The 26,889-nt window shown below is 46.3% G+C and overlaps 1 protein-coding gene across 3 annotated transcripts in view; it reads right to left on the bottom strand.

The window, feature by feature from the left end:
* The window catches only part of LOC138650974 (uncharacterized), a 59,298-nt gene that overhangs the window by 7,845 nt on the left and 24,564 nt on the right, over positions 1-26,889 (bottom strand). The window contains exons 2-4 of one of the 3 annotated variants that reach the window (XM_069740865.1): positions 9,727-9,880; positions 9,338-9,597; positions 4,087-4,614 (exon numbers count right to left, since the gene is read on the bottom strand). In XM_069740865.1, coding sequence (XP_069596966.1) covers positions 4,087-4,614; positions 9,338-9,597; positions 9,727-9,880 — 942 coding nt within the window. The remainder of the gene's footprint in view (positions 1-4,086; positions 4,615-9,337; positions 9,598-9,726; positions 9,881-26,889) is intronic. The other 2 variants (XM_069740866.1, XM_069740867.1) reach the window with 2 other exon arrangements.

Genomic DNA, 26,889 nt, shown 5'->3' with positions numbered 1-26,889 from the left:
CAGGTCCCTGATATTTGAAGGGTGCCTTCTCCAAACTGCCATTTTTAGATCTCTCCACAGGTGTTCTATGGGATTCAGGTCTGGACTCATTGCTGGCCACCTTAGAAGTCTCCAGTGCTTTCTCTCAAACCATTTTCTAGTGCTTTTTGAAGTGTGTTTTGGGTCATTGTCCTGCTGGAAGACCCATGACCTCTGAGGGAGACCCAGCTTTCTCACACTGGGCCCTACATTATGCTGCAAAATTTGTTGGACTTCATAATGCCATGCGCACGGTCAAGCAGTCCAGTGCCAGAGGCACCAAAGCAATCCCAAAACATCAGGGAACCTCCGCCATGTTTGACTGTAGGGACCGTGTTTTTTTCTTTGAATGCCTCTTTTTTTCTCCTTTAAATTCTATGTTGATGCCTTTGCCCAAAAAGCTCTTCTTTTGTCTCATCTGACCAGAGAACATTCTTCCAAAACATTTTAGGCTTTTTCAGGTAAGTTTTGGCAAACTCCAGCCTGGCTTTTTTTATGTCTCGGGGTAAGAAGTGGGGTCTTCCTGGGTCTCCTACCATACAGTCCCTTTTCATTCAGACGCTGACGGATAGTACGGGTTGACACTGTTGTACCCTCGGACTGCAGGGCAGCTTGAACTTGTTTGGATGTTAGTCAAGGTTCTTTATCCAACATCCGCACAATATTGCGTTGAAATCTCTTGTCAATTTTTCTTTTCCGTCCACATCTAGGGAAGTTAGCCACAATGCCATGGGCTTTAAACTTCTTGATAACACTGTGCACGGTAGACACAGGAACATTCAGGTCTTTGGAGAAGGACTTATAGCCTTGAGATTGGTCATGCTTCCTCACAATTTGGTTTCTCAAGTCCTCAGACAGTTCTTTGGTCTTCTTTCTTTTCTCCATGCTCAATGTGGTACACACAAGGACACAGGACAGAGGTTGAGTCAACTTTAATTCATGTCAACTGCCTGCAAGTGTGATTTAGTTATTGCCAACACCTGTTAGGTGACACAGGTAAGTTACAGGTGCTGTTAATTACACAAATTAGAGAAACATCACATGATTTTTCGAACAGTGCCAATACTTTTGTCCACCCTCTTTTTTATGTTTGGTGTGGAATTATATCCAATTTGGCTTTAGGACAATTCTTTTTGTTTTTTTCATTTAAGACAAATTAAATGAAGATAATAATACCAAAGAATTAGTGTTTGCAATCATTTTCAGGAAGAAACTGAGCATTATCTGACAGAATTGCAGGGATGTCAATACTTTTGGCCACAACTGTATATTACACAGCAGGTCTAACCACAGTGGGAAAGCCATCACTGCTCATGTTGCATTTATAGAACTCAAACAGGCAGAGGTCTGCAGTGTATACAGTGATCCAAAAATAAAGGGAACACTTAAACAACACAATGTAACTCCAAGTCATTCACACTACTGTGAAACCAATCTGTCCAGTTATGACGCAACATAGATTGATTCACAATTTCTCCTGCTGTTTTGCAAATGGAACAGACAATAGGTAGAAATGATAGGCAATTAGCAAGACAAGTTCTGCAGGGGGTGACCCCAGACCATTTATCTGCATTTTTGTCATTACTCTCACCCCTTAGAGGTACTGTACAGTAGCAAGAGTCAGTGTCTACAACCCACAGAAGTTATTCAGGTAGTGCAGCTCATCCAGGATGGCACATCAATGCGAGCTGTGGCAAGAAGGGTAACGGTGTCTGTCAGCACAGTGTCCAGAGCATGGAGCAGATACAAGGTGACAGGCCAGTACACCAAGAGACATGGAGGGGTCTACATGAGGGCAAAAACCCAGCAGCAAGACCGCTACCTCCTCCTTTGTGCAAGGAGGAACAGGAGGAGTTGCGCCAGAGCCCTGCAAAATGACCTCCTTCAGCTCACTGACATCCATGTGTCTGCTCAAACTATCAGAAACAGACTCCATGAGGGTGGTATGGGGGCCCAACGTCCACAAGTGGGTGTTGCACTTACAGCCCAACACCATGCAGGGCGATTAGCATTTGCCAGAGAACACCAAGATTGGCAGATTGGACATTGGCGCCCTGAGCTCTTCACGGAGAATAACAGGTTCACACTGAGCACATGTGACAGAGTCTGGAGACGCCATGGAGAACGTTCTGCCGCCTGCAACATCCTTCAGCATGACCGGTTTGGTAGTGGGTCAGTAATGGTGTGGGGAGGCATTTCTTTGGAGGGCCACACAGTACTCCATTAGCTAGCCAGAGGAACCCTGACTGACATTAGGCACCGGCATAAGATCCTCAAACCCATTGTGAGACCATTTGCAGGTGTACTGGGCCCCGGGTTCCTTCTGATGTAGGACAATGCTAGGCCTCATTTGTCTGAAGTGTCTCAGCAGTTCCTGTATGATGAAGGCATTGATGCTATGGACTAGCCCGCCCGTTCCCCACACCTGAATTCAATTGAGCACATCTGGGACATCATGTCTTGTTCCATCCACCAATGCCACGTTACACCAGACTGTGCTGGCATAGACTGATGCTTTAGTCCAGGTCTGGGAAAAGATCCCTCATGAGAGCATCCGCCACTTCACCCAAACAATACCCAGGAGTTGTAGGGAGGTCATACAGGCACGCGGAGGCCACACACACCACTGAGCATGATTTCCTTGCCTTGAGACATTTCCACTTTAGTTGGATCAGCCTGTAATTTCATTTTACACTTTTATTTTGAGTATCATTCCAAATCCAGAAGTCCATGGGATGTTAATTTTGATTTACATTGATAATTCTTATGTTTTATTGATCTCAATGCATTGACTATGTAATGAATAAAGATTTGCAACTGGAATATTTCATTCAGTGATATCTAGGATGTGGGATTTTAGTGTTCCCTTTATTTTTTGAGCAGTGTACATCACATAGAAGAATGCTGTATATAAATCACATAGGAGACACAGACTACTGTATACACATCACACAGGAGACACCAAGACTGCCATATATACATCATATAAGGAACACAGAGACTGCTGGGTATACATCACTGTGTTGAATGTCTGCGGCACGAGGAGGGCACCGAGGTGGCCGCAGGCATTCAGCAATGTCAATAATTTTTCTTTTTTTTTTCCTTGGGGCAGTCAGCGCCCTAGGCAGCTGCCTATCCCTCATTCTGGTCCCGCTTGGCACTATTGTATAATGGCATTTAAATCTAGCCCATTGCCCCCCCCATAACATGATTGAAAGAAGCTGACGGACTGCCATGACAGTTGTGGGCCCGTTGGAGGCTTCCCCTGTGATGTCCAACCACAGGTTGGGCATTATAGAATACTGCAATCTTTACTATATACAATAGCAATAAGGTATTGCAGTATATAGCACAAGAAATCAAATGATCGCAGGTTGGAGTACCCTATGAAGATTAAAGAATAAAATTTAAAAAAATAAAATAAAAATCACCCCCCTTTTCTCAGAAAAAAATACAGAAATGTAAAAAACCTATCTAGAACCATACCTTTTTTTTTGGTATCGCGACATCCCCAAAAAAGTCAAATATAAAACTCACTTTCATGATTGATTAATGTTGTGAGACCTCGCTCACACCAGTGTATACATCGGACAAGTGCTATCTGATGTTTTATCGGATAGCACTTGGACAAATGTTAATCAATAGGGCAGTGCACATTGATGATTTTTTTTTTCACTTACAGAAAATATTAGTGAAAAAATATCACAGCATGTTGCGATGTCACTCTGAATTCAGGTGCCACGCTCCCATTCAAGTGTATGGGTGTGTGGCAAACATCAGACTGCACTCGGGAGACATCTGAGTGCAGCCCGATATCCGTTGACTCAGAATGGAAAAGGACAAATCCTGTTCTGCATCTTCTGCACACAGTGTGCTTTGATTCTCTCATCTGAGTATACGGAGAATAAAAGCAAGAGCTAATATGTCTATGTTAATGGAAAAATAAAAAGTCATGGCTGTTTGAAAAAGGGGGGATGAGCAAGTGAATGCACAAAAACAAAAATTGGCTTTGACCCCAAAATGCTATACCAGAAATGGTCTAAAATACACTTTTCGACCTGTTCTTACCTGGGTAAGACGTGCATGTAAAAGTTCTGTCCAGTTTAACCAGTACCGAGAGACAGTGGACTCCGAGACTCTAAATCGAAAGGCTAAGTCCTGGAGAAGTAACCCTAAGCGCAATCTGGTGAGGACAAGGAGCAGCTGATCTTCTAAACATAAGGCACTCTGAGGTCCCACTTCGGTTTTTTTCCAAATTCGGCCAGTACAAAGTTTTTGGTCGGCTGTAATAAAGCCAAGGAACTCCATGAGATGACTGTGGCTGTCGAAGCCTGTATAAAAGCGCACCCATTTGCTCTCATTTTTAATGCTGTTCATACAGAAGCTGGAATCTTCTCGGTTTTGCTCCTGGTGCTTCACTTGTTGACCCAAGTACAGGACTGTCCCAGAACTTCTCTCCAGCTGCTCCTCTAACTCCTTATTTTTCTTCTCCAGAATCTCCTTCTCGCAAGTCAAATTGCGGATCTCGGACTCCAGCTCAGTAATCTGCTGGCCCATGTCAGACAGCAGCATCCATTTCTCGTTCTCCCATTTCTTCTTTAATGTCGGAACAGAAATAGATAAAAGCAGGTAAAAATGTTAAAAAATAAATAAAAACAGTAGAAGACGTCTCACAAAAAAATCTACAACAAAACGTGTTACGCGTTGATCTGCCATAGATTGCGCCACATATATACATAGGATAAAAGAAAACATGCCGAAGATGTCACAATACGCTATGCAGATCGATCTACACATAGAACGGGTCCACAACGTGGAGATGAAATTCTGTAACATCTCATCCACTTAGCTGGAACGCTGGGGTGTTGCGGATTTATTTCATGCACATTCCCCTAATTGAGAGGGCGACGCGCATGATCTCTGCTTTTCCGGATTACCAATGGGTGAATAGTGAGACAGACATCTATGCTATATACTTTTATTATGACATTAACCCTTTATAAAAGGAAGCCATCTTCAGAAAATGGCCTATTTATTGAATCAGGTTTTGCTTTTAATTTTTGGCAAAGTTTTCTTTTTTTTTTTAACATATCACAATCTGTATTAAATGAGATGTCCTCTGCTAGAACAGCCCCTTCTCTTGCCCCAAGCTTGGCCCCTACAAAATAATAATAATAATAATAATAATAATAATTTTATTTATATAGCGCCAACATATTCCGCAGCGCTTTACAAATTATAGAGGGGACTTGTACAGACAATAAACATTACAGCATAACAGAAATACAGTTCAAAACAGATACCAGGAGGAGTGAGGGCCCTGCTCGCAAGCTTACAAACTATGAGGAAAAGGGGAGACACGAAAGGTGGATGGTAACAATTGCTTTAGTTATTCGGACCAGCCATAGTGTAAGGCTCAGGTGTTCATGTAAAGCTGCATGAACCAGTTACCTGCCTAAGTATGTAGCAGTACAGACACAGAGGGCTAATACTGCATAAAGTGTATGAGAACATGATGCGAGGAACCTTTTTTTTTTTTTTTTTTTTTATTATAAATAGGCCACACAGGGATCGTTAGGTTAATGCATTGAGGCGGTAGGCCAGTCTGAACAAATGAGTTTTTAGGGCACGCTTAAAACTGTGGGGATTGGGGATTAATCGTATTAACCTAGGTAGTGCATTCCACAGAATCGGCGCAGCACGTGTAAAGTCTTGGAGACGGGAGTGGGAGGTTCTGATTATTGAGGATGCTAACCTGAGGTCATTAGCGGAGCGGAGGGCACGGGTAGGGTGGTAGACTGATACCAGGGAGGAGATGTAAGGTGGTGCTGAGCCATGGAGTGCTTTGTGGATGAGGGTAGTAGTTTTGTACTGGATTCTGGAGTGGATGGGTAGCCAGTGTAATGACTGGCACAGGGTAGAGGCATCGGTGTAACGGTTGGTGAGGAATATGATCCTGGCTGCAGCATTCAGGACAGATTGGAGCGGGGAGAGTTTTGCAAGAGGGAGACCGATTAGTAGAGAGTTACAATAGTCCAGACGAGAATGAATAAGTGAAACAGTCAGAGTTTTTGCAGAGTCGAAAGTAAGAAAAGGGCGAATTCTAGAAATGTTTTTGAGATGCAGGTAAGAAGAGCGAGCCAGTGATCGGATGTAGGGGGTGAATGAAAGGTCAGAATCAAGGATGACCCCAAGGCAGCGTGCATGTTGCTTTGGAGTAATGGTGGAACCGCACACGGAGATGGCAATGTCAGGCAAAGGTAGGTTAGTAGAGGGAGAAAACACGAGGAGTTCAGTTTTTGACAGGTTTAGTTTCAGATAGAGGGAGGACATGATGTTAGAGACAGCGGTAAGACAATCACTGGTGTTAAATAAAAAATAAAAAATAAATAAAATAAAATAAATAAAAAATAAAAAATAAAAAAAGCTTATAATCACTTGCCAGCAGTGTCAACACTCATGGTCCCGGGGCTCCCTTGCGGTGTTGTGACACGTGACCCTGGTGCCCAATCAGCGCTGGCGTCACTGGCCCCGCCATACAACAAATTAAACATGAAGATGAAGTCAGAGATAAGCTGCAGCCCTGACTCCTTCATATTCAGTTTGTCCGAAGGCGGGGCCAGTAACGCCAGCATTGATTGGGCGCCGGGGTCATGTGTCACAATAACCACACAGGAGCCCCAGGGGAGAGCAGGTGCCGACACCGCGGGAACAGTCCCGGCACGGGAGGGGAGTATAGGATTTTTTATTTTATCGTGGCCAAGCGTGGGGTATGACAAGAGGTTGTCCTAGTAGTGGACATGTTTAACCCCTTAATGACAGCCAATACGTCTTTTAACTGACCTGAGATATAAGAGGATAGCCTCCCCATACAGGTGACAATCCAACATCTGTCCGTTGTGCACTATAGCTGACAACTTGCTGCATCAGCCACGATCAGTGTTTGCACCTTCCAAATCTGTTTAACCCCTTAGATGCTGCTGTCAATAGTGACTACATCAATATAAATGGTTAACAGAGTGTGGGGGCTTCCTCTTTATCTCAATTGGGGCCCTCAGATCATGATTTTGTGGTCCTGATGTTTTCCATGGCAATTCACGACCAAATAGCCGCCTTAGAGTCTGACAGCTGTAGTAATCTGTTCAGAAGTTAGAGGCATTTCAGTTGTAAAAATGCACGTTTTCATTTCCGTCATAACACTTTGCATTAATTCCTGTAAAGCATCTGAAGGGTTAATAAACTACCTGACAGCAGTTTTCAATATGTCTGGGTGTGCTGTTTTTAAAATGGTATCACGTTTGGGGGTTTCCCAATATATGGGACCCCTAAAGTCACTTCAAACATGGATAGTTCCCTAAAAAATAAATTTTGTAAATTTCCTTGAAAAAATTAAACATTGCTGCTACATTTTTAAACCTCCTAAAATGCTAACAAAATAAAATAACATTTTACAAATGGTGCTGATGTAAAGCAGACATGTGGGAAATGTTATTTATTAATGGTTTGCTGTGGTATGATCATCTGGATTAAAGGGATAATCATTCAAATTAGGAAATTGCTCATTTTTTCTCAAATTTTTGATATTTTTTATAAATAAACACAAAACGTATTGACCTAAATTTATCATTATCATAAAGTATAATGCGTCACGAAAAAACAGTCTCAAAATCACTGGGATTTGTTGAAGCCTTGCAGAGTTATTACCACATAAAGTGACACTGGTCAGATTTCAAAAATTTGGCTCCGTCACTAAGGGGTTAAATATAAAAAATAGAAATCTTACAATTTTCACACTGGTCTTTTTTAGGCTCATACTTGCTTTTGTTTCAGGAAACAAGACATGTACCATACATTAGCCACAATGGTCAGACCCCAACCCTAGCTTTTATATTGAAGCATTTAGGGTATGTTTCCACGTGCAGGAAACGCTGCGTGTCTGACGCTGCATAGAGCCGCAGTGTCAGACACGCAGCGTCCAGAAGTAACAGCATAGTGGAGGGGATTTAATGAAATCCCGTCTCCACTATGCGTGGTAACACGCATGCGGCGGCCTTGCGACTCCGGACATGCTGCGCGTCTTTTCAGATCGCAGCATGTCCGTATATCTTGCGGCGACGCTGCGTCGCCGCAAGATCTAGCACAGGGCCCTATGGGGTGGGGAGCGATGATGCCGGATGTGTGCTGTGAACACATCCGGCATCATCGCGTCCCAGAAAGGGGGCGGGGCTTACCGCAGAGCGGCTAAGCCGCTCCGGCGATACCGCCGGCCATCCTGATCGTGGACACGCAGCCTCAGGGTATGTGCACACGTCAGGATTTCTTGCAGAAATTTTCCTGACAAAAAACTGGACATTTCTGCCAGAAATCTGCATGTGTTTTTTTTCGCGTTTTTTGTGCGTTTTTCCCCAAATGCATAGAATAGCGGGAAAAATGCAGAAAATCCGCAAAATTAATAAACATGCTGCTTTTTTTTACGGAGATGCGTTTTTTTTTCACGGAAACAAAAACGCATCATGTGCGCAAAACATGCAGAATGTATTCTAAATGATAGGATGCATAATGTATGCGTTTTTAATGAGTTTTTATAGCGTTTTTACCGCGAAAAAACCTGAACGTGTGCACATAGCCTTAATGAGCATGTGAAAAGGAAGGGAGCAGCTGTGGCCACCTACTGTGTTATTAGCTGTTGTAATCTTGCCTCTGCTGATAGGAAAACTCCTAGAAACTCTTCCTGAAAGGACAAGAAATAATAAAAGTCTAAAAAAGCCCTAGTGGCCAGAGTAAAAATGGCAAGATTATTATTATTATTTTTTTTAATAACGATCTTAATAGCCATTTTTTTTAAATTTATGTTACATAAAAACCTGATTTAAACAAAAGGTAATTCTCTGATGATAGTTTCCCTTTAAGTGCTCAAGTGCGTCAGATTAAAAAAAATAACTAAAAACTTAAGACTTCCAGATGGGCAGTGTCCCAGTGATGTCGGCACTGTGCAACCCAGTGGTCACCTGACTTTGCTCAAAAGATATTTTTAATTCTGTCTCGGGGCAACTAAGCAATTAAACAGGGGTGGTCCATTAATGGTGACTTGCAGACCTTGGGACTGGTTGGATCTGACATGGTGACCCAGATAAGGGTGGCTATTCCTGATGTACAGGCATGGCACATGTAGCCTTGAGTTCTAAGACTCTACAAGAAATATTCACTTCCTTTAAGAGCGATACAGTAATTAGTGTGCCAGTTGTTCCTCGGTGGCCGCCGCGGCACGTATACAGGCTACAGACAATGCAGCGCCCGTACGTCAGCGGCCTGGAATTACCTGGAGCTGATGGCACTGCATCTCTTTGCTGTCCAGTGCGTCTTGCAATGACTGCAGCATCTGGCTCTGCTGATGGGTTGTCCTCTTCAGTTCTCTCACCATCTGTTTCAACAGCTCAGGGTCATCAGGTACACAGTACTCGCCATGGTCATGTACAATGCACTCATGCCTGTCTCCTACATCTTGGATTTTTGCCTCATTTGCTTTCTCCATCAACTCTGCAGCTAAAACCAAATCACCAATGCTGGACTGAACTTCTGCTGAAGGAGGAAATATGGAAAGACACAGTTTAAAAAGGACCCGTCAGATCTCCTGACACATAGATTCCTTCATTAGTCACCTGCACATATTCATGTTCAGCAACAAAATCATTAACATCTGGTTCTCACCTACATCCTTCCGGATCCGAGGAGAAAAATGTGCTCTTTTTCTATTACTGATTCCATCCTTCTTTGTCTTAAATGCCTTAAAAGTATTTTTCTTTGGCACAGATCTCTTGTCCACACCATCTTTACGAGAAGAAATGCTGGGTATTACACTGTCCTAATGGAGAATAATGAAACCAATGAAAGAAAAAATGCATGCGCAGTCCCCCTGGTGCTGTGTAATTCATTCCCCGACCATCCCCTATGTGCAATACAGGTGAATATAACAGCTCCCGAGCATACACAGCCCCCCTGGTGCTGTGTTATTCATCCCTCAACCATCCCCTATACAATACAGGTGAATATGACAGCTCCCGAGCATACACAGCCCCCCTGGTGCTGTGTTATTCCTCCCCAACCATCCCCTATGCAATACAGGTGAATATGACAGCTCCTGAGCTAATTCTCCAACCATCCCCTATGTGCAATACAGGGTAATATGACAGCTACCGAGCATACACAGCCCCCTGGTGCTGTGTTATTCATCCCCCAACCATCCCCTATACAATACAGGTGAATATGACAGATATTGAGCATGCGCAGCCATCCTGGTGCTGCGATATTCATCCCCCAACCATTCCCTATGCAATACAGGTGAATATTGACAGCTCTCTAGCATGCGCAGCTTCCCAGGTGCTGTGTTATTCATCTCCCAACCATTCCCTATACAATACATGTGAATATGACAGGTCCTGAGCTCATCCCACAACCATCTCCTATACAATAAAGTTGACTATGCCAGCTCCCGAGCATGCGCAGTCCACCTGGTGCTGTGCTATTCATCCCCAATCAACTCCTATACAATACAGGTGAATATGACAGCCACCGAACCTAAGCAGCCCCCCGATGCTGTGTTATTCATTCACCGACCATCCCCTATACAACACAGGTGAATTTAACTGCTACAGAGCATGTGCAGCCACCCTGGTCCTGCGTTATCCATCCCCCGACCATCTCCTATATAATACATGTGAAAATGACAGCTCTAGAGCAGGCGCAGCCCCCCTGGTGCTATGTTATTCGTTCCCCGACCACCCCCTATACAATACAGGTGAATATGACAGCTCCTGAGCATGTGCAGGTACCCTGTTACTATGTTATTCATTCCCCGACCACCCCTTATACAATACAGGTGAATATGACAGCTCCCGAGCATGTGCAGATACCCTGTTGCTATGTTATTCATTCCCTGACCACCCCCTATACAATACAGGTGGATATAACAGCTCCCAAGCATGTGCAGGTACCCTGTTGCTATGTTATTCGCTCCTCGACCACCCCCTATACAATACAGGTGAATATGACAGCTCCCGACCATGTGCAGGTACCCTGTTGCTGTTATTTGTTCCCCGACCACCCCCTATACAATACAGGTGGATATGACAGCTCCCGAGCATGTGCAGGTACCCTGTTGCTATGTTATTCATTCCCTGACCACCCCCTATACAATACAGGTGGATATGACAGCTCCCAAGCATGTGCAGGTACCCTGTTGCTATGTTATTCGTTCCCCGACCACCCCCTATACAATACAGGTGGATACGACAGCTCCCGAGCATGTGCAGGTACCCTGTTGCTATGTTATTCGTTCCCTGACCACCCCCTATACAATACAGGTGAATATGACAGCTCCCGAGCATGTGCAGGTACCCTGTTGCTATGTTATTCATTCCCTGACCACCCCCTATACAATACAGGTGGATATGATAGCTCCCAAGCATGTGCAGGTACCCTGTTGCCATTTTATTCGTTCCCTGACCACCCCCTATACAATACAGGTGAATATAACAGCTCCCGAGCATGTGCAGATACCCTGTTGCTATGTTATTCGCTCCCCGACCACCCCTGTACAATACAGGTGAATATGACAGCTCCCGACCATGTGCAGGTTCCCTGTTGCTATGTTATTCATTCCCTGACCACCCCCTATACAATACAGGTGGATATAACAGCTCCCAAGCATGTGCAGGTACCCTGTTGCCATGTTATTCGTTCCCTGACCACCCCCTATACAATACAGGTGGATATGACAGCTCCCGAGCATGTGCAGGTACCCTGTTGCTATGTTATTCGTTCCCTGACCACCCCCTATACAATACAGGTGAATATGACAGCTCCCGAGCATGTGCAGGTACCCTGTTGCTATGTTATTCATTCCCTGACCACCCCCTATACAATACAGGTGAATATGACAGCTCCCGACCATGTGCAGGTACCCTGTTGCTATGTTATTTGTTCCCCGACCACCCCCTATACAATACAGGTGGATATGACAGCTCCCAAGCATGTGCAGGTACCCTGTTGCCATGTTATTTGTTCCCTGACCACCCCCTATACAATACAGGTGAATATAACAGCTCCCGAGCATGTGCAGATACCCTGTTGCTATGTTATTCGTTCCCTCACCACCCCCTATACAATACAGGTGAATATGACAGCTCCCGAGCATGTGCAGGTACCCTGTTGCTATGTTATTCGTTCCCTGACCACCCCCTATACAATACAGGTGAATACGACAGCTCCTGAGTTCATCCCACGACCATTCTATAGAATATAGGTAAATATGACAGCTACAGGGCAGGCACAGCCCCTCTGGTTGCAGATTTTCTGCACATCTCAGGGAGACCCCAAGTCTCTGTTATCAGGGTAGCAGCAGTCTGTGCCCTGAGGGAATACCCACCACTCGAAGATTCCTTAGATATTTTCAAGAAAAGGCACTTTATAAGCACAGAGACACTTTATTCTTTTACATCGCAACAAGTTCAGTGTCTCGATGCTGGTGCCCCCAATAGCAAGTACACTCCCCTGATGTCTTCCCCTGATGGTGAAAGAAACACACAAGAAATCCTCTTTTTGGGATAATAGCTCCACTTGGGTACTGCCCTTGTTAGGGCAGGAGCAACTGCAGTGGGCATGACAGTGCGGAGTGAGGGATGCTTCTACTCTTATGGATGTGCCCCGGAGAACAGTCTGCGCTTCAGTTGGGTGAGATTCATGATTTTTCTTTTTTTTTCATTCACCTTATTGCACTGTGACACTTTACTCATTTAGTCCTAGCATCACTAGTCAGATGTTAAAAATCCAGAAAAATTGGAGGCAGCACACGGTTTGTAGTGAAAAGGAGCCATTAGCTACTAGTCGGATATGTTAGTTAGCATTCTTACTAAAGGATGGGAATGTTTTTTTGGTGGTTTGTCGTATCTTGATAGTAGGTGTTAGGTTTGGATAGATTGATAGAATAGATAAAATAGATAGATAGATTACCTGCGGTAACTTCTTCCCTGGCATTTTCCCACGATGAAGAGGTTACCTCAGGTCAGGCAGTGAGGGAGCTCAGGCTCGGTGACGTCACCGCTAGTGACTGAGCCTGCGCCCGCCCCGTCTCATTCATTCCCCGGGAGCGCAGGCTCGGTGGCATCACCGCTAGTTATTGAGCCTGCACCCGCTGTGCCTCATTCATTCCCTGGGAGCGCAGGCTCGGTGACGTCACCGCTAGTGACTGAGCCTGCGCCCGATGTGTCTCATTCATTCCCCGGGAGCGCAGGCTCGTTGAAGTCACCGCTAGTTACTGAGCCTGCGCCCGCTGTGCCTCATTCATTCCCTGGGAGCGCTGGCTCGGTGACGTCACCGCTAGTGACTGAGCCTGCGCCCGCTGTGTCTCATTCATTCCCTGGGAGCGCAGGCTCGGTGACGTCACCGCTAGTGACTGAGCCTGCGCCCGCTGTGTCTCATTCATTCCCCGGGAGCGCAGGCTCGGTGACGTCACCGCTAGTGACTGAGCCTGCGCCCGATGTGTCTCATTCATTCCCCAGGAGCGCAGGCTCGTTGAAGTCACCGCTAGTTACTGAGCCTGCGCCCGCTGTGCCTCATTCATTCCCTGGGAGCGCTGGCTCGGTGACATCACCGCTAGTGACAGAGCCTGCGCCCGCTGTGTCTCATTCATTCCCCAGTAGCTTACATCCGGGAGTGGTAGCATTAGCAGCACTCCCGCTTGTAAGCTTTATCTCCCCCAGATACTGCATGGGACACTCGTTATACACTCTTATATTGGACTACGACAGATCAGGGAGTATACTTTTTCTTTTTTCGTTTATTTTTATTACAGAAGATCAAGGGCTTCGCTTTGCAATGGCAGAACAATAAAAAGATGGTCAAAACTGTGTGGTGTTTTATTTAATTAAAAGACTTTTTTCTGCTTGTGTGTGTATTTATTTAACCCTTAAACTACTATAGGATTAGTAATGGATAGGCGTCTTATTGACACCTCTCCATTAGTAAGCCGGCTTAATGTCACCTTATAATAGCAAGGTGACGATAACCCCTTACTACCCTGTTTGCCACTGCTACAGGGCAAGTGGGAAGAGCTGGGCAAAGCGCCAGAATTTGCACATCTAAAAGACACGCCTTTTCTGGGCAGCTGCAGGCTGCTATTTTTAGGCTGGGGTGCCTATGTCAATGGCCCCTTACCAGAATGAGAATACCAGCCCCCAGCTGTGAGCTTTAGCAAGGCTGGTTGTCAAAAATTGGGGGGACCCCACGCCGTTTTTAAAAAAATTTATTTATAGCGCAGGAGCGGCAGATGAAAACTCCCATCCGCTGCTCCTGCTCTCACTGTACTTAGCGGCTGTAGGTGTCAGATGATGGGACCAGTAGTCCCATCAGCTGACACCAGTGATGAGAGGTGAAGTTTACACCTCCGATCACAGCTGAGCGCTCCCGCTGTCTTCTGACAGCGTGGGAACCGCGGAGGTATAACGTTTACCACCAGTCACTAATGTCAGCTGATGGGACTACTTATCCCATCAGCTGACACTTGCTGCCGCTCATAACAGCGGGCGCAGGAGCGACGGATGGGGGTATTCAATAGCCACTCCTGCGCTGTAAATAAATAATAACAAAAAATAAAAAAAACACCGTGGGTCCCCCTATATTTTTGCTCACCAGCCAGGCGAAACTCCCAGCTCGGGGCTGCAACCCTCAGCTGTTAGCTTCAGCAAGGCTAGTTAGCAAGAATAGAGGGGTCCCCACGCTGTTCTTTTTTTATTATTTAAATAAATAATTTTAAAAAAAATGGCGTGGGGTCCCCCCTAGTTTTGACAACCAACCTTCCTAAAGCTGACAGCTGGGGGCTGGTAAGGAGCCATGAATATAGGCTCCCTCAGCCTAAAAATAGCAGCACACAGCAGCCCAGAAAAGGCGCATCTATTAGATGCGCCAATTCTGGTGCTTTGCCCATCTCTACAGGGCAAGTGGGGTTCATATTTGTGGGGTTGATGTCACCTTTGTATTGTCTGTCCGGTGACACCAAGCCCATGGCTTAGTAATGGAGAGGTGTCTGTAAGACACCTCTCCATTACTAATTCTATAGTTATATGGTAAATAAACACAGCCAGAGTAAAGTCCTTTATTTGAAATAACACTAAACACAGTTTTCCATTTTTGCTTAAATGCCTAATTACATTGACGCCCTCGGTCTCCTGTAAAATAAAAAACAAACAAAAAAAAAAAAAAACAATATACCATACCGTAATCCATGTCTGGGGAATAAAGTTTTCAACCTGGACGGTGCCAAGATGAGACCGTCCAGGCTGAAAACCACTGGAGAATGAACTGCTGCGAGCGCAGCCTCAGAGACCGATGGTGACGTCATTGAGATTACGTCCGGTCACTGAAGCTCTGTTCCCAGCAGGGCTTAACTGCCGTGACCTCGGTGACATCCCTGCTAGCACCGTGAGAAAACTCTCACGTTGCTAGCGGGGATGTCGAAGAGGTCACGGCAGTTCAGTCCAGCAGGGAACAGAGCTTCAGTCAACCAGCCAGACAAAACTCACAGCGGGGGGCTGCAATCCTCAGCTGTCAGCTTAAGGTACCGTCACACTAGACGATATCGCTAGCGATCCGTGACGTTGCAGCGTCCTCGCTAGCGATATCGTCCAGTGTGACAGGCAGCAGCGATCAGGCCCCTGCTGTGCTGTCGCTGGTCGGGGAAGAAAGTCCAGAACTTTATTTGGTCGCTGGACTCCCCGCAGACATCGCTGAATCGGCGTGTGTGACACCGATCCAGCGATGTCTTCACTGGTAACCAGGGTAAACATCGGGTAACTAAGCGCAGGGCCGCGCTTAGTAACCCGATGTTTACCCTGGTTACCATCCTAAAAGTAAAAAAAACAAACACTACATACTTACCTACAGCCGTCTGTCCCCGGCGCTGTGCTCTGCTCTCCTCCTGTACTGGCTGTGAGCGTCGGTCAGCCGGAAAGCAGAGTGGTGACGTCACCGCTCTGCTTTCCGGCCGCTGTGCTCACACAGACAGTACAGGAGGAGAGCAGAGCACAGCGCTGGAGGACAGACGGCTGTAGGTAAGTATGTAGTGTTTGTTTTTTTTACTTTTAGGATGGTAACCAGGGTAAACATCGGGTTACTAAGCGCGGCCCTGCGCTTAGTTACCCGATGTTTACCCTGGTTACCGGCATCGTTGGTCGCTGGAGAGCTGTCTGTGTGACAGCTCTCCAGCGACCAAACAGCGACGCTGCAGCGATCCGGATCGTTGTCGGTATCGCTGCAGCGTCGCTAAGTGTGACGGTACCTTTAAGAACCTATGATTCTATGATTTTTAACACTAGGAGTAATGGACTCGTGAACCCTGACTAGAACTACTGCAAGTAAGTAGTCAAAATGACTATACCAGTAGTCCTAGTGTTAAGCTGACAGCTGAGGGTTGCAGCCCCCAGTTGTGAGCTTTGTCTGGCTGGTTAGCAAAAATACAGGGGAACCCACGCCGTTTCTCTTTTTTAATTTATTTACAGCACAGGAGCGGCTAATTAATACTCCCATCCGCCGCTCCTGCTCTCACCGTTACTAGCGGCAATAGGTATCGGATGATGGGATCAGTTGTCCCATCAGCTGACCCCAGTGACTGGAGGTAAACTTTATACCTCTGATCACAGATGAGCGCTGGCACTGTCTTTTGACAGCGTGGGAACCGCGGCTCTCTGACCGGCGAGAAGGATTTCCCCACCAATCAGAAGCAGTGTTTGACCAGCACATCATCAGTAACCTCGATCAGAGGACACCAGCACATCATCAGTAACCTCCATCAGAGGAGACCAGCACATCATCAGTAACCTCCATCAGAGGAGACCAGCACATCATCAGTAACCTCCAGAGGAGACCAGAACATCACCAGTAACCTCCATCAGAGGACACCAGCACATCATCAGTAACCTCCATCAGAGGAGACCAGCACATCACCAGTAACCTCCATCAGAGGAGACGAGCACATCACCAGTAACCTCCAGAGGAGACCAGAACATCACCAGTAACCTCCATCAGAGGACACCAGCACATCATCAGTAACCTCCATCAGAGGAGACCAGCACATCATCAGTAACCTCCATCAGTGGACACCAGCACATCACCAGTAACCTCCATCAGAGGAGACCAGCACATCACCAGTAACCTCCAGAGGAGACCAGAACATCACCAGTAACCTCCATCAGAGGACACCAGCACATCACCAGTAACCTCCAGAGGAGACCAGAACATCACCAGTAACCTCCATCAGAGGACACCAGCACATAATCAGTAACCTCCATCAGAGGAGACCAGCACATCATCAATAACCTCCATCAGAGGAGACCAGCACATCACCAGTAACCTCCATCAGAGGAGACCAGCACATCATCAGTAAGACTCACAGAAAAAATCCCCAAAGAAAAGAAAAATATCCTAAAAATTTATCCTTTATTGATATATATTAAAATCGTAAATGTGCACTTGACAACATCATCACCAAGTAGATGCAAGCGTACTATAGGAAAGGCCGGGTGGTGCCAGGCCCTACGCTTTCTCAATACTCCCTACCTGTCAGCGGAGGTTGGCACCCTATTATCCTGCGCCGTGGCGCCCCCGCTCCTCGTCGACTAGCCCTGCTATCCCTTTTATGCCCTAAGTAGGGTCAGGAGAGAAAATCTCACTCAAACAATAATTAAAGTATGGATAGCTTGGAAGGACATGAAAATGTCAGTAAAATATCTAACTAGATCTAAGGGTCTCACCTGACTTGGTAGTCTGTGTCCCTTACTTAATATATACATCAAAATTATTATTTAGGCAAGACGATATAAACAACAGGTAGGGATGTCACAAAGAGACTAAAAAATCACATGTGATCTTGGTCTAGCTATATATGTATTACGGTCACCAGATGTTATGATGACAATAGGGAAGATGTATTTGCTGTAATATCAAGCATATCCCATACAATCATAATAGCGATCAAATTGCAGCTCTCAATAGATAATCAGTGCAGAGTAGCCACACGTCGTCCCCCCATATACTTGTTTGTTGTGACACACGTGCTGACCAGATCCATAAATCACCTTCTATTTCACACAGAAGTTAATATGCATATCCCTTTTCTACTCAACGCGTTTCTCCCCTTCTAATGAAAAGGGGTTCATCAGGAGTACATCCAGATAACAAAGGGTTACTTAGCTTGCATAAGATATCAGCATGTTGGCATGGTAGATAGCTGCACCACCGGGCCGATCCCCTTATCTCAGTAGCGCCCACACACAAGTGCTAAACCTCGTGTATTAAATAGACTCCCCATTACCTCCACACACCAAACACCTGAGAACCTGGAGCGCTTATACCATTTCCGGCGCTTCTGTCTTAATGGTCCATTACCTGAGTGTTCAAAGACGCGCTGGCGTCATCAGAAGGCGCGCCGTCGCTACAGCAGGACGACAAAGCGCAGGCGCCGACCAATCCAAAATGGCGCATGCGCACATCAATAGGCGTCTCACCGCCGCACGTACAGGGCGATCCGGCGTCACACAGAAGCGCATCTCCGCCAACGATGCGCAGGCGCCAATCCGCCCAGGACCAAGCATGGACACTCCGGCAAAACACCACATCGCCACACATCAAGGCGATAGTGCGCAGGCGCCAACCCATCCCGAGCTGCGCCTGCGCCCCTCAGTATATAGGATATCAGCCGGTTCCATTAGCGCACGCGCTATAGAGTATGGAAGTTCTTATATTCTTGCATAATTCCAGAATACAATGCGGCACCGGCCAATTGCGGTAGCGCCTGTGCACCCACACATGGGGACTCACGTTCACCAGGTTCTGAAGTAAAATATAAAGCGCACAAGTTTAATATTAGAAGTAATACAATAGCGCCCGTACTATAACATATTTATTCATAAATGGTACATCCCAATTCACGTACCTACATGAGAGAAGGCAGAGGTAACAGGTAAAGCATAATACAGTCCTTAATACACTTTTTAAAACACAAATAACGTCTGTCACAAATTTGACAGGTAATAACAAATTAATTGTCCAAGATTTGGACCGATAATAAATAAATGACCCATTAGGGTCGATATGACAGGTTTTTCAATTACCACATATCTCTCAACCTTCATATGTACCGAGTCATAGGTAGCAGCCAAAGTTCATTTGTTCGTTTAGACCCTTCGGTGAGACCGTGTCCAGTCTATGGATCCATTTCAGTTCTTTTTGCAAGATTCTACGGTCCCAATCACCTCCTCGTATAGAGGGAGTCACTACCTCCACAGCACAAAAGGAAAAAGATCTCAGATCACTCCCATGTACAGATCGTATATGTCGAGAAATCGGTGTGTCCCTAGCATGTTTTATATCACCCACATGATCACCAATTCTCCTGCGCAGCTCTCTCCTCGTCTTCCCAACATAGTTAACTGGACACGTGCAACTGAACAAGTAGATCACCCCGCTGGTTTTGCAATTGGCAAAGTGTCTACTTTCAAAATTCTGTCCTGTACTTGCACTTGAAAAATACTTCCCAGTGGCCAAATAGCCACAGAAAGAGCAACCACCGCATCGAAATGTACCCACTTGTCTTCTTTCTAGCCATGTACCTTTCTTTATAGGGGGAATAAAGGTGCTATGCACAAGTTGATCCTTTATAGATCTCCCTCTCCTATACGTGATCATAGGTGTTTCTGACAAATACTCCCTGATGTCCGTGTCGGCAAGCAATATACCCCAATATTTGTTGATAATATTTCTCACTTCCTGGGAGCAGTCATCAAAACCCCCAATAAGTCTGACCAGGGCCTCCGAGTCACCTCTATCCCTTTGTTGGAATAGGCTAGACCTAGGGGTTGCCTCCACCTGTTTAAAAGTGCTCTGAAGAATGTTTTTAGGGTATCCTTTATCCAAAAATCTGTCCCTCAGTTCACGTGATTCAGCATAAAAGGACGCATCAGAGGAACAATTCCTCCTCACTCTCAGGTATTGCCCCTTTGGTATCCCTTTTTTAAGGCCATAGGGGTGATGACTGCCCCAGTTAAGTAAGTTTGTGAGAATCCTCACATCTGAGAGCTCAGATAGATCAATACCCAGGGTTAGACACTCAGCCTGATCGTGATTTTTAAAGAATTTTTTCCACTTCAATTTACGGGCAAAGAGATTCATATCTTTCACCCATTCAAACTCATTAAATCTATTAGTTGGTACAAAACCAAGGCCCCTTTCAAGAACCGCTGAATCAACATTTGAAAGACAATAGGAAGAAAGATTCCCCCACATATGCAAATTTGCTCCTGGGCTGGTGGGAGGATACTATTGTGTTTAGTGAAGAGAAATTGGCACTATGGGGCTCCCAGATATTATTCTGGGGACGCTTTATAGATGATGTCCTGATTTTATGGACGGGTGATGTTGCCTCTTTCAATGCTTTCGTTCTTGACCTTAATGTGAATAATGTAGGTCTTGTTTTTACATCTGAAATTGACAAAGATAAAATTAACTTTCTAGATGTCACAATCAGTAAGGACAGTGATGGCCATCTTGCAACCACGGTATACAGGAAACCTACCTCAACTAACAACTTCCTTAACTGGGGCAGTCATCACCCCTATGGCCTTAAAAAAGGGATACCAAAGGGGCAATACCTGAGAGTGAGGAGGAATTGTTCCTCTGATGCGTCCTTTTATGCTGAATCACGTGAACTGAGGGACAGATTTTTGGATAAAGGATACCCTAAAAACATTCTTCAGAGCACTTTTAAACAGGTGGAGGCAACCCCTAGGTCTAGCCTATTCCAACAAAGGGATAGAGGTGACTCGGAGGCCCTGGTCAGACTTATTGGGGGTTTTGATGACTGCTCCCAGGAAGTGAGAAATATTATCAACAAATATTGGGGTATATTGCTTGCCGACACGGACATCAGGGAGTATTTGTCAGAAACACCTATGATCACGTATAGGAGAGGGAGATCTATAAAGGATCAACTTGTGCATAGCACCTTTATTCCCCCTATAAAGAAAGGTACATGGCTAGAAAGAAGACAAGTGGGTACATTTCGATGCGGTGGTTGCTCTTTCTGTGGCTATTTGGCCACTGGGAAGTATTTTTCAAGTGCAAGTACAGGACAGAATTTTGAAAGTAGACACTTTGCCAATTGCAAAACCAGCGGGGTGATCTACTTGTTCAGTTGCACGTGTCCAGTTAACTATGTTGGGAAGACGAGGAGACAGCTGCGCAGGAGAATTGGTGATCATGTAGGTGATATAAAACATGCTAGGGACACACCGATTTCTCGACATATACGATCTGTACATGGGAGTGATCTGAGATCTTTTTCCTTTTGTGCTGTGGAGGTAGTGACTCCCTCTATACGAGGAGGTGATTGGGACCGTAGAATCTTGCAAAAAGAACTGAAATGGATCCATAGACTGGACACGGTCTCACCGAAGGGTCTAAACGAACAAATGAACTTTGGCTGCTACCTATGACTCAGTACATATGAAGGTTGAGAGATATGTGGTAATTGAAAAACCTGTCATATCGACCCTAATGGGTCATTTATTTATTATCGGTCCAAATCTTGGACAATTAATTTGTTATTACCTGTCAAATTTGTGACAGACGTTATTTGTGTTTTAAAAAGTGTACTAAAGACTGTATTATGCTTTACCTGTTACCTCTGCCTTCTCTCATGTAGGTACGTGAATTGGGATGTACCATTTATGAATAAATATGTTATAGTACGGGCGCTATTGTATTACTTCTAATATTAAACTTGTGCGCTTTATATTTTACTTCAGAACCTGGTGAACGTGAGTCCCCATATGTGGGTGCACAGGCGCTACCGCAATTGGCCGGTGCCGCATTGTATTCTGGAATTATGCAAGAATATAAAAACTTCCATACTCTATAGCGCGTGCGCTAATGGAACCGGCTGATATCCTATATACTGAGGGGCGCAGGCGCAGCTCGGGATGGGTTGGCGCCTGCGCACTATCGCCTTGATGTGTGGCGATGTGGTGTTTTGCCGGAGTGTCCATGCTTGGTCCTGGGCGGATTGGCGCCTGCGCATCGTTGGCGGAGATGCGCTTCTGTGTGACGCCGGATCGCCCAGTACGTGCGGCGTTCTGGTCTTCTGTGGCGGTGAGACGCCTATTGATGTGCGCATGCGCCATTTTGGATTGGTCGGCGCCTGCGCTTTGTCGTCCTGCTGTAGCGACGGCGCGCCTTCTGATGACGCCAGCGCGTCTTTGAACACTCAGGTAATGGACCATTAAGACAGAAGCGCCGGAAATGGTATAAGCGCTCCAGGTTCTCAGGTGTTTGGTGTGCGGAGGTAATGGGGAGTCTATTTAATACACGAGGTTTAGCACTTGTGTGTGGGCGCTACTGAGATAAGGGGATCGGCCCGGTGGTGCAGCTATCTACCATGCCAACATGCTGATATCTTATGCAAGCTAAGTAACCCTTTGTTATCTGGATGTACTCCTGATGAACCCCTTTTCATTAGAAGGGGAGAAACGCGTTGAGTAGAAAAGGGATATGCATATTAACTTCTGTGTGAAATAGAAGGTGATTTATGGATCTGGTCAGCACGTGTGTCACAACAAACAAGTATATGGGGGGACGACGTGTGGCTACGCTGCACTGATTATCTATTGAGAGCTGCAATTTGATCGCTATTATGATTGTATGGGATATGCTTGATATTACAGCAAATACATCTTCCCTATTGTCATCATAACATCTGGTGACCGTAATACATATATAGCTAGACCAAGATCACATGTGATTTTTTAGTCTCTTTGTGACATCCCTACCTGTTGTTTATATCGTCTTGCCTAAATAATAATTTTGATGTATATATTAAGTAAGGGACACAGACTACCAAGTCAGGTGAGACCCTTAGATCTAGTTAGATATTTTACTGACATTTTCATGTCCTTCCAAGCTATCCATACTTTAATTATTGTTTGAGTGAGATTTTCTCTCCTGACCCTACTTAGGGCATAAAAGGGATAGCAGGGCTAGTCGACGAGGAGCGGGGGCGCCACGGCGCAGGATAATAGGGTGCCAACCTCCGCTGACAGGTAGGGAGTATTGAGAAAGCGTAGGGCCTGGCACCACCCGGCCTTTCCTATAGTACGTTTGCATCTACTTGGTGATGGTGTTGTCAAGTGCACATTTACGATTTTAATATATATCAATAAAGGATACATTTTTAGGATATTTTTCTTTTCTTTGGGGATTTTTTCTGTGAGTCTAGTTTGATTTACCCCAAGTGTACACTTTTTGACTGTGACACATCATCAGTAACCTACATCAGAGGAGACCAGAACATCACCAGTAACCTCCATCAGTGGAGACCAGCACATCACCAGTAACCTCCATCAGTGGAGACCAGCACATCACCAGTTACCTCCATCAGAGACCAGCACATCACCAGTTACCTCCATCAGAGACCAGCACATCACCAGTTACCTCCATCAGAGACCAGCACATCACCAGTTACCTCCATCAGAGGAGACCAGCACATCACCAGTAACCTCCATCAGAGGACACCAGCACATCACCATTTACCTCCATCAGAGGACACCAGCACATCACCAGTTACCTCCATCAGAGGAGAAGAGCACATCACCACTAACCTCCATCAGAGGAGACCAGCACATCACCATTTACCTCCATCAGAGGAGACCAGCACATCACCAGTAACCTCCATCAGAGGAGACCAGCACATCACCAGTTACCTCCATCAGTGGACACCAGCACATCACCAGTAACCTCCATCAGACACCAGCACATCACCAGTAACCTCCATCACAGACCAGCACATCACCAGTTACCTCCATCAGAGACCAGCACATCACCAGTAACCTCCATCAGACACCAGCACATCACCAGTTACCTCCATCAGAGGAGACGAGCACATCACCAGTAACCTCCATCAGAGGACACCAGCACATCACCATTTACCTTCATCAGAGGACACCAGCACATCACCAGTTACCTCCATTAGAGGAGACCAGCACATCACCAGTTACCTTCATCAGAGACCAGCACATCACCATTTACCTCCATCAGAGGAGACCAGCACATCACAAATAACCTCCATCAGAGGACACCAGCACATCACCAGTAACCTCCATTAGAGGAGACCAGCACATCACCAGTTACCTCCATCAGAGACCAGCACATCACCATTTACCTCCATCAGAGGAGACCAGCACATCACCATTTACCTCCATCAGAGGAGACCAGCACATCACCAGTAACCTCCATTAGAGGAGACCAGCACATCACCAGTAACCTCCATCAGACACCAGCACATCACCAGTTACCTCCACCAGAGGAGACCAGCACATCACCAGTTACCTCCATTAGAGGAGACCAGCACATCACCAGTTACCTCCATCAGAGACCAGCACATCACCAGTTACCTCCATCAGAGACCAGCACATCACCAGTAACCTCCATCAGACACCAGCACATCACCAGTAACCTCCATCAGAGACCAGCACATCACCAGTTACCTCCATCAGAGACCAGCACATCACCAGTAATTTCCATCAGACACCAGCACATCACCAGTTACCTCCATCAGAGGAGACCAGCACATCACCAGTAACCTCCATCAGAGGAGACCAGCACATCACCAGTTACCTCCATCAGAGACCAGCACATCACCAGTTACCTCCATCAGAGACCAGCACATCACCAGTAACCTCCATCAGACACCAGCACATCACCAGTTACCTCCATCAGAGGAGACCAGCACATCACCAGTAACCTCCATCAGAGGAGACCAGCACATCACCAGTAACCTCCATCAGACACCAGCACATCACCAGTTACCTCCATCAGAGGAGACCAGCACATCACCAGTTACCTCCATCAGTGGAGACCAGCACATCACCAGTTACCTCCTTCAGAGACCAGCACATCACCAGTTACCTCCATCAGAGACCAGCACATCACCAGTAACCTCCATCAGACACCAGCACATCACCAGTTACCTCCATCAGAGGAGACCAGCACATCACCAGTAACCTCCATCAGAGGAGACCAGCACATCACCAGTTACCTCCATCAGAGACCAGCACATCACCAGTTACCTCCATCAGAGGAGACCAGCACATCACCAGTTACCTCCATTAGAGGAGACCAGCACATCACCAGTAACCTCCATCAGACACCAGCACATCACCAGTAACCTCCATCAGACACCAGCACATCACCAGTAACCTCCATCAGACACCAGCACATCACCAGTTACCTCCATCAGAGGAGACCAGCACATCACCAGTGACCTCCATCAGGAGACCAGCACATCACCAGTAACCTCCATCAGAGGAGACCAGCACATCACCAGTAACCTCCATCAGACACCAGCACATCACCAGTAACCTCCATCAGACACCAGCACATCACCAGTAACCTCCATCAGAGGAGACCAGCACATCACCAGTAACCTCCATTAGAGGAGACCAGCACATCACCAGTTACCTCCATCAGAGACCAGCACATCACCATTTACCTCCATCAGAGGAGACCAGCACATCACCAGTAACCTCCATTAGAGGAGGCCAGCACATCACCAGTTACCTCCATCAGAGACCAGCACATCACCAGTAACCTCCATCAGACACCAGCACATCACCAGTTACCTCCACCAGAGGAGACCAGCACATCACCAGTTACCTCCATTAGAGGAGACCAGCACATCACCAGTTACCTCCATCAGAGACCAGCACATCACCAGTTACCTCCATTAGAGGAGACCAGCACATCACCAGTTACCTCCATCAGAGACCAGCACATCACCAGTAACCTCCATCAGAGCAGAGGAGACCAGCACATCACCAGTAACCTCCATCAGACACCAGCACATCACCAGTTACCTCCATCAGAGGAGACCAGCACATCACCAGTAACCTCCATCAGAGGAGACCAGGACATCACCAGTTACCTCCATCAGAGGAGACCAGCACATCACCAGTTACCTCCATCAGAGGACACCAGCACATCATCAGTTACCTCCATCAGACACCAGCACATCACCAGTTACCTCCATCAGTGGAGACCAGCACATCACCAGTTACCTCCATCAGAGGACACCAGCACATCACCAGTTACCTCCATCAGTGGAGACCAGCACATCACCAGTTACCTCCATCAGTGGAGACCAGCACATCACCAGTTACCTCCATCAGAAGACACCAGCACATCACCAGTTACCTCCATCAGTGGAGACCAGCACATCACCAGTTACCTCCATCAGAGACCAGCACATCACCAGTTACCTCCATCAGAGGAGACCAGCACATCACCATTTACCTCCATCAGAGGAGACCAGCACATCACCAGTAACTTCCATCAGAGGAGACCAGCACATCACCAGTAACCTCCATCAGAGGAGACCAGCACATCACCAGTTACCTCCATCAGACACCAGCACATCACCAGTTACCTCCATCAGAGGAGACCAGCACATCACCAGTTACCTCCATCAGAGGAGACCAGCACATCATCAGTTACCTCCATCAGACACCAGCACATCACCAGTTACCTCCATCAGAGGACACCAGCACATCACCAGTTACCTCCATCAGACACCAGCACATCACCAGTTACCTCGATCAGAGGAGACCAGCACATCACCAGTAACCTCCATCAGAGGACACCAGCACATCACCAATTACATCCATCAGAGGAGACCAGCACATCACCAGTAACCTCCATCAGAGGACACCAGCACATCACCAGTTACATCCATCAGAGGAGACCAGCACATCACCAGTTACCTCCATCAGAGGACAC

The sequence above is a fragment of the Ranitomeya imitator genome, chromosome 10, assembly GCF_032444005.1.
Source record: "Ranitomeya imitator isolate aRanImi1 chromosome 10, aRanImi1.pri, whole genome shotgun sequence".
NCBI lineage: Eukaryota > Metazoa > Chordata > Amphibia > Anura > Dendrobatidae > Ranitomeya > Ranitomeya imitator.
This window is presented reverse-complemented; position numbering and strand designations above follow the sequence as displayed.